This window comes from Engraulis encrasicolus, chromosome 5, assembly GCF_034702125.1.
Source record: "Engraulis encrasicolus isolate BLACKSEA-1 chromosome 5, IST_EnEncr_1.0, whole genome shotgun sequence".
Classification (NCBI taxonomy): domain Eukaryota; kingdom Metazoa; phylum Chordata; class Actinopteri; order Clupeiformes; family Engraulidae; genus Engraulis; species Engraulis encrasicolus.
In genome coordinates, this window is record NC_085861.1 from 26,505,668 (window position 1) to 26,515,667 (window position 10,000).

General features: G+C 44.8%; 1 protein-coding gene across 1 annotated transcript in view; it reads left to right on the plus strand.

Moving 5' to 3' along the window:
• Positions 1-10,000, plus strand: part of grik2 (glutamate receptor, ionotropic, kainate 2) — a 362,912-nt gene that overhangs the window by 120,172 nt on the left and 232,740 nt on the right. Inside the window, exons 2-3 of the mRNA XM_063199025.1 lie at positions 4,600-4,767; positions 8,104-8,361. Coding sequence (XP_063055095.1) covers positions 4,600-4,767; positions 8,104-8,361 — 426 coding nt within the window. The remainder of the gene's footprint in view (positions 1-4,599; positions 4,768-8,103; positions 8,362-10,000) is intronic.

Consider the following 10,000-nt stretch of genomic DNA (forward strand, 5'->3'; position numbering starts at 1 on the left):
AGGAATTGTCCTTCTCTTTTTTTGACGACGAGATGGTTCCAGAACTGCACAGCCTTCCAATTATAGTACATCCTGCTTAACTGATGGTTATTAATGCCTTCAAACTCATTACGACATGCAAACTAGGACTGCCCCTCGGGGTGCATACCAATGAGACAGGAACTATGTCTCTCCCTTTAAGTCTCCTTCCTTGCTCCCTTTTGAGGCTGCATGACAGGCCGTGTGGTGTCTAGTACACCTGCATTTTGGTCCATAATAATAATAATAATAATAATAATAATAATAATAATAATAATAAAGATAATAATAATAATAATAATAATAATAATAATAATAATAATAATAATAATAATAATAATAATAAATGTTGCTCGCCTCCCTAAAGCAGAACACACTTAGAGCATCAGTTATTCCAAATAGAACTTTGTTATTTCATCACATGTTCGTGGGTTCTGTACAGTACACGTATAGTAGTAAGAACTGAACTGAACTGACACAGACCCACTGCCCCAAAATAATCCCGACAATAGACATAGAAACAACTAAATCAGTTCAGCTCTTTCTTCTCTCTCTCTCTTTCTTCACTCTCTCTCTCTCTACCTCTCTCTCTTTCTTCTCTCTCTCTCTCTCTCTCTCTCTCTTTCTTCTCTCTCTTTCTTCTCTCTCTCTCTCTCTCCCTCTCTCTCTCTCTCTCTCTCTCTCTGTCTTTTCTCTCTCTGTCTCTCTCTGTCTTTTCTTCTCTGTCTCTGTCTCTCTCTCTCTCTCTCTCTCTCTCTCTCTCTCTCTCTCTCTCTCTCTCTCTCTCTCTCTCTCTCTCCCCCCTTCATTACACATAGTGTTCCACATTTCATTGTGCATGGTTGCAGTTGAGGATCAATAGGAGAGACAGAGGGGTAGCCGTTTACAGTTTTTCTCGATTGCCTCCACACAAGTTCTGGTACTTCACACACAATTCTCGGAACATCTCACCCATTTCCCAACTCCCCTAACCAATGTCACTGAACACTAAACACAATTCCTACTTAACACTCAAATTCCAGTTTTAAAACACACTCTTTTCACACCATTACACACTATTCTCTGGATTACACTCAATTTTCATAAAGAAAAACACTGGGTTTCTCATGGAACACACTGTCATTCACAACACTACAATCAACTGCAACTATGTTCACTTCCTCATCACATGGGCAAACTCTCTTCATACCGGTTTACAATCTGAAATCATCACCCCATAAGGACACACATTGCATGTCATATTGATGAAAAATGAGTGGATGCAAGGAGAAAACACATTTGTTTAGTTTTTCAACTCAAAAATATGTTATACAAGACATAACTTTCATGTGGTTACCCAATATTTTACAATACATTAGTGCAATTTTTAAATATTTTTAAAAATATGTAAAATATATACACGTATGTGTAGTCTGAGTCTCAAAACAATATTTCAGTATTTTACTACAGAAAAATACCCTCTTTAGTATCTTTGTGTTATTTTTGTGAAAAAGACATAAAAATCTTTCTGTTTCTGTTTGTGTGTTGTGGGAATGAAGTTTTTCCAACTTATGTCACAGTATCCATGCAATCCAGAACAAAAAAGCCCAAGTTACTGGGAGAAATTAGTTTTACCCTGTGCCCAACAGTGTTTTAATGGGTCTGCAAATGTGTATTGTAGTGACTGTCTGTGTGTGTCATTTGACGACAAAATGAGGTTTTTAGAAGAGAGTACATTGTTTTGAGACAAGACGTGCATTTTTCAGAGGTAGTGAAGAGTTTGGCCCGTTGTGTGTGAGGTTTGGAGATTTGTGTGTAGAGTTTTGAGAATTCGAAGACCGATTCCGAAAATTGTGTGTAGGCAATCGAGAAAAACTGTAAACACAGAGATCTGTTCAGGTGGCCCTGGAGGGGGTTCTTTGAGTGCACACAAGAAAGGCTCATACTTAGCAGAAAAAGGTTCTCTCAAAGGCACAGCTCTACAGACATATTTGTCCTACTTTGGGCTTGTACTCTGTGGGAACAAAGGTTACACAACGTACCCTCTAACCAAAAGAGAGCGCGAAAAGAAAAACGAAAGAGAGAGTAACAAAAAAAGAGTGAGTAAAAAAAAAATCACAGAAAGGAGTTGAAAAGAGACAAAAGCAGAAGTCTCTCCTGGGTTAGTAGGGAGTACCGTATGTACAGTAGGTAGCACCTGAGGTGGATTTGAGCCTGCAGGCGCCGTGAGTGCGAGGTGTGCGAGGTGTGCAAGGTGTATCTTCTTAAGCTGCCAAATGTTTGATTGTGCACTGAAAGGGGGGGGGGGGGGTGCAAGGCAGGCCATTTTGCACTCCCCAGGTCTCTTGGCATCATCCACACACGCGCTCGGCTCACACACTCATTCGATAGATGGCTGACGTTCAGCCTCCACTGAGTCTCACTCCTGCTCGATGAAAGGGAATGGTGTGGGTGGGGTGGAGCCTCCCAATGAGTCGGCAGGAGGACCAGACTTAGAATCTTACGGTAATCAGAGTGGGATTTCATCAGTCAAAGCGCCTTTAGTATTAGCTTTCAAAATAAAAACTTCTTGATCTTAATTACAGCATTATTGCACTTTTCCACAGCCTAAAAGTGATTCCTCCTGAAACCACCTGCAAAGAAAAAACTGCTCAAGGTGTACAGGCCACCAGGTCATTACCATTCTGATATCCAACTCCTGAAAGACATTCTGATCATGCCCGTAACTACCATTGAGGACACAGAGGTCATGTCCTCTGTATTTTTTTAGTAATGTAAAATTGATCTATGATGAAAATTGCTATATGATCAACAATGATAAATTCAGTCTGTATATGCCACCCCCATTTATCCTCAAGGCAGTGATTAATGAAAGCAAACATAAGACTTTGACTGAAGTGTTTGAAGCATTCTAAATGTAGAGTATGCAGTACAGCACGCAGTATTTGACCGCGGTATTTGAAAATGTCTGGTTACGGCCCTGATTCTGATGTATTTCAGGGCAGGAACAATTCAGGGCGTACATTTTCAGAAAAAATAAAACTATAAAACTCCCACACACTGACCATTTGGCTTTAACTTTATTCAAGACGTTTCGGCCTCACAGCGGCATTGCATCTGTCAGCTTAGGTGTGCAAAAAAAGTCACAAATCGTAGGCCTACATCTTTAAATTTCCAAATTGTCTATTGTCACCCACAAAGAGTGCTATTATTTGTCTTGTGCACTGGGCTGCCTTACGAACATACTGTAAGGTCAACGCAGAGGTGAAACAGTGTTTGCCTGGGGGCTAGGAGGAGGAGTTGTCTCGGTGTTCAGTAGGTTGTAGTGATGCTTGGCACTCTGGGGTGTTACCTGGGGTCAGAGGTCATGTTGTAGAGTAGTGTTGCTAGGGACTCCTGGGTGTTAGCTAGAGGGCAAGAGGTCAGGCCTTGAGCACACATGCTGCTGGAGTAAAGGTAAATAAAGCACAAAGCACTGATTTAACATTGACATGCAGTCAATCACTTTCTCTCTCTCTTGCTCTCTCTCTCTCTCTCTCTCTCTCTCTCTCTCCACTCTCTTTCGCTCTTTCTTTCTTTGTGTTCACTGTCTCTCTTTCTCTTTCCCTTCTTTATTTCCCTCTCTTTCTTGTCTTTCACTCTCTCTCTCTCTCTTCCTCTATGTGTACCCCCCCCCCCACTCTGGAGAATCAGTGGGGACCTACATACGCCCTCCTTTAGACAAAACACTCCAATTTCTCTGCCTCTCTCTCCGGCTGACTGTATAGTGCTCCCCGTGGGCTTAATTGATTGATTGGTTGGCCAATAAGACGGCATCAATCTCAGGAAGTCCTACCTCCCTCTCGCCGTGGCGACGCTCATTCATCTGCGCTCTGTCAAAAGAACACACAGGAGGCCGCCGCCATTTGCGGGGGGAAGACTTTAAAACACTCTCTCCCACTGTTGGGGCCCTGATACAATTACAGTACATCTCTGTGTGGTGCTGTGCGCATACTTGTTTGGCTGTGTGTGTGTGTGTGTGTGTGTGTGTGTGTGTGTGTGTGTGTGTGTGTGTGTGTGTGTGTGTGTGTGTGTGTGTGTGTGTGTGTGTGTGTGTGTGTGTGTGTGTGTGTGAGAGAGAGTTTGAAGGGAAATACATATTTGTGCCTGTGTGTGTACCACCAAGCCCATTTGTATGTGGTGCGTACGTTGTTGTGCATCCATGCAAGTGAGTTTGTGTGTGTGTGTGTGTGTGTGTGTGTGTGTGTGTGTGTGTGTGTGTGTGTGTGTGTGTGTGTGTGTGTGTGTGTGTGTGTGTGTGTGTGTGTGCGTGCGCGCGCGCATATGTGTGTGTGTGTGCGTGTGTGTGTGTGTGTGTCAGTGCATTCCGCAGTGTAGCTGGACAGCTGTTTGATGCATTCCCTCCTAAGGACGATTAATCTTGTGTACCGCTCCTCCATCTAATTGTTTTTCATTAATTTCAGTGTTGGATAGAAAGACTGGCTGACATGGGGGCTTTTTTCTGATTAAGCTAACAGCACACTCTCTATTTTTCTTCTCCTCTCATCCCCTCCCCTCCTCCCTCCCTTCCTTCTATATCCCTCTCTATTCATTTTTTTGCAGGGGGGATATTCGAGTCGGTCGAAAGCGGGCCGTCCGGTTCTGAGGAACTCGCCTTTAAGTTTGCTTTAAACACCATCAACAGGAACCGAACCCTGCTGCCAAACACCACGCTCACCTACGATATCCAAAGGATCAACATCCACGACAGCTTCGAAGCCTCCAGGAAAGGTATAGTGGGACGGAAATCAGTGTTGCAGTATTGCTAATGGACATATACACACATACTGCACACATGCACACGTGCGCACGCACGCACGCACGCACGCACGCACGCACGCACGCGCGCGCGCGCACACACACACACACACACACACACACACACACACACACACACACACACACACACACACACACACACACACAGGGTAATTTTGATTCTGGCTTGGTAATTTAAGCAAATGTACAGTTGCACTGTACATGTATCTGAATCCAATTGAAAGGAATACAGAGACACCGCTGGGCAAAGCTTTGGATGGAAGCGTCTGAACATAAAATGTAACCAACCACGGATACAAATATGAAGCCAACACACACACTGTATCACTGAATCCAAGAACATTTTAGGATACAATACATACACACATACCGTACATACATACATACATACATACATACATACATACATACATACGTACATACATACATACATACATACATACATACATACATACATACATACATACATACATACATACATACATACATACATACATACATACATACACATACACATACGTACAGTGCATATACATATAGGCTATTGCACACTCAAATATACATACACACAACCCTACGTACATACATCCTATGTTATAAGTACATTAATATATTGTCAATATCATGAAATTTGCTGTGAAATCCTTACAATCCATGAAATGAAAACCCATACAGTCATGATGTAAAACGGTGTCAAGGCAGCCATAATATAAAGCAGACTGTCACTTCCTCCCTGCAGTGTGCTACTGTCTGCTACCTGCACGCCGTAATGTTCATTATTCCATTTATCCCATGGTGGACGCATTAGCATTATGCTAATGCAGGAAGTTAATTTCCACGCTCTGATTGCAGTAGTGTTTGTGAAGCACAAGGCTGATTCCTTTAAACCACACAGTCAGTCTTTTGTCAATTGGTTCTGAATTATCTTACTTGCAAGGGAGGGATGGTACGGAATAGGCAAATTGACATGGAAAGCTGTGAAAATACAGGACCGCAGTAGTTTTTGGCACCTAAAACTGTAGAAAACTGTTTTGAAGAATGTGTCATTGTGGCATTATTTTATTTAAATGTATACACACTGTACATAGTATTCTGTTGAAAACAGCATTTGAAAGCAATATGCCTGAACTGTTCATTCTTAGATGGCCTTTACATTGTTCAGTCATTGGCTGGTTTCTTGAATGTAGACACATACCGGTAAGTACCCCATCGTCATGATGGGAAATATGGCAGATGACATTTTCTCAATGAGGACAACATTGATTCAGTGTATTAAGCATTACAATGTACTCCAGATATACTGTAGGCCTACCTATATCTAAGAGAGCACATACACACATAGTACGTCTTCAAAGCCTCTCTTTCATCAAATCATTTGCTTCTCCCAGGATAATAATACATAAAGTAGCACTTCAGTTAGAAGTAAATTATCATGTGGCCACAAAGCCAGCCAACAAAGAAGCAACTAAGCAAAGCAAACACAGAGTAGATTTTTCTTCCAGGCACAGTGTAGGGATTTTTTTTTATATTCCCCATCTTAACTCAGGCTCTCAGTCTCAGTTGCTTCACACACACACACACACACACACACACACACACACACACACACACACACACACACACACACACACACACACACACACACACACACACACACACACACACGCACAGTCACACACACACACGCGCACAGTCACACACACACACACACACACACACACACACACACACACACACACACACACACACACACACACACACACACACACACACACGCACAGTCACACACACACACGCACAGTCATACACACACACACACGCACAGTCATACACACACACACACACACACACACACACACACACACACACACACACACACACACACACACACACACACACACACACACACACACGCACAGTCACACACACACACACGCACAGTCACACACACGCACGCACGCACACACACACACACACACACACACACACACACACACACACACACACACACACACACACACACACACACACACACACACACACACACACACACACACACACACACACCCTACAGCAGGATCCAGTCGTCCCTCTGGGAGCTGTTAGGGGTTCAGTGTCTCACTCAAGGACGCCTGAACATCCATCCAGACAGCCAGGCACAGGCAGAGGAGAGAGCAAAGCAGCCGAGAGAGAGAGAGCAGAGAGCAGAGGCTGTCTTCGGCTCGTCCAAGGAGCCTCACAAATCCCTCTCCACCTCTGCTGCTTACTTACAGAGCAGGCACAGCCGTAGCAGTAGCAGCCGGGCCCATGCTTTTCGCCTTTATCTCCGTGTCACATTATTTGTCAGTGAAAAGATCCTAAAGCCCTGCTTGCCCTAACACTCTTGTGTCCCTTCTCTCTCCTTGTCTCCTACCAACCCCACCCCCCCCACCCCCTGTCTCTCTCTCTCTCCTGCCAACTCATCTGCTACTCCTCGAACACTCTTTGGGTTTTTCTTTTCTGTCCTCCAATCCACCCTCCCACCCACCTAACACTCTTCGGTCCTTGCTTCTCTCTTGCAACCCGTACACACCTCACCTTACCCTTCCGCTCTCTAATACTCTTCACTCCTCTCTTCTATCTACTCCTCACCTCTCTTCACTCCTCTCTTCTATCTTCTCCTCACTCCTATTCACTCCTCTCCTCACCTCTGGTCATTCCTCTCCTCCTGTCTCTTCGACCATCCAAATCCACCCCTCCCCCCATCCTTAAATTCTCTCCTTTTCTTTGCTCTCCTCTATTCCCTTATGCCCCCTATTCCCACTACCACTCCACTTTCCCTTGCTCACCTCCCTGGCCCCCTCCCTCCACCCTCTCTGTCTCTCCTCCACCTATTCTGTCCTCCCTATACCACCCACCACTATCACCACCACCACTACCAACACCACCGCCACCCCCACCACAACCACCATCACCACCACCACTACCAACACTACCACCACCACCACTACCCCCATCACCACCACCACCCCCCACCACAACCACTTCCACCACCACTACCAACACTACCACCACCACCACTACCCCCATCACCACCACCACTACCACCACTACCACCACCCCCACCACAACCACTTCCACCACCACTACCAACACTAACACCACCACCACCACTACCAACACTACCACCACCACCACCACTACCACCATCACCACCACCACTACCCCCATCCCCACCACCACTACCACCACTACAACCACCACCATCACCACTACCGCTCCCCTTTCCCAACCCTTTCTCTCCTCCAGCCTGCGACCAGCTCTCTTTGGGCGTGGCGGCCATCTTCGGCCCGTCCCACAGCTCCTCGGCCAATGCCGTGCAGTCGATCTGCAATGCGCTGGGCGTGCCCCACATCCAGACCAAGTGGAAGCACCAGGTGTCGGACAACCGCGACTCCTACTACGTCAGCCTGTACCCCGACTTCTCCTCGCTCAGCCGGGCCATCCTGGACCTGGTGCACTTCTTCAAGTGGAAGACCGTCACCGTGGTCTACGATGACAGCACAGGTGAGTGCAGTGAGGGGAAGTCTGCCGTGCAAAACAAGAACGCAGTAACTCAAAATGGTCGAAAAAAAAATTATATCGGAAATGGGCTTTGGACTACCTCATTTGTCTTGTGTCAAAAAATGGTGGTCCAACACCGTCCCGTTTTGGAGAAAAATCATTTTGAAAGTGCAAAAATGATCCAAAAAAAGTTACTGCGGTGTTGGATTCAAGGTTACGTCGTGCAAAACAAAAACGCAATAAGTCGGTCAGTTACTGCTGCACTTTCCAATGGGAATGGTTTGGGAGTATACAGTAATACTAGCCAAGAACGCAGTAACTCCTACAGTGACTCAATTTTGTGGAGCCAGCCCACATAAATGTTGTTTTTTCGGGTTTTTTTGTGTGCATTAAATTTCTATTCTAAAAAAACATTACCAGGAAGTGTCACCACCACTTTACCGACAACACAATTGTCGCGCCATATAGGAAACTTTGAAGCCTTTTGTCTCAGTTTGCAGTTTTCAGAGTTACTGCGTTCTTGTTTTGTAGGGCAGCAGTGGTCACACATAAGGCACCTGCCCACCAGGATGTGATTAAGCCTGATGCTGCGTATACACTGCACTGACCTATAGGCACCTGGAGCAACATACTGCAGATGCTGCATTCAGGCTTTTGAGATTTGAGTTTTTATTAACAGTCTGAGTGTGTTAGAGCTGAATGAACACATTCCAATGCAAGATAAGGGTCTTACCTTTTAAATGCAACTCATTTCATGTTTTTATGTGTTTCGGAGGACGAGATATTTCGGTTTTTATAGGCTGAGGGCACCTTTTCCCGAAAAAGGCTTTTTTGCTGGTGCCTTAGGCTTAAATGGGTTAATAAATGCTTTTTCTCTTTAATGTATATTTGGTCTATGATGGCAGCATAGGTGAGTGGAGTGAGTGCACAGTCAAAACAATTCAGTGCTAATTCTACACAATTTTTGCTCCCAGAGCACTTTCTAAGTGTTGAATTAACACTGCATGTTTACCATGTGGTCATACATAAAGCATCTGCTTAGAAGGTCGTGATGATGACGAGTGAGTGAGTAGAGTTGTGGTGTGAAAGTGGTCACACTGCAGATTTTTGGCCAGAAGCGTCAGCCTGTTCAACATGCTCTGGCTTCAAGGACGCCCGAAGGCAGGTTGCCCCCTGTACGATCACAATTAAATCATGATTTTTTTCCATTTTTTTTTAATCATCATGGCCAGCATCATGATTTTTGATTAATTTCTATTAATTTTTCAGTCCTAGTCAAGTAGTCATCCATGAGCCACACACCTTTTCTGTTCAGAGCTGGATGAAAGAACAATTTTTCACTGTAATGTAATCCATGGTTACACGTCACACTTCACGGTGGTCTATGATTACAAAGCAGGTGTGTGAATCCTGGTAGTCATGACCACCGCACAGGTAAGAGGAGATAACGAAATCATACATGCATGTTACAGGTTTGCAGGGCCTCTGGCAGCTTTTGCTGGGCCCAAGACAAAGTCATCTGAAAGGGCCCTCCCATCCAATACATTCAATGTAATGGAAAGACAATTTTGGGCCCCCTCTCTACCAGGGCCCGGGAAAAATGACCCCTTTGTCCCTCCCTGCCGGCTTCCCTGCAGATTTG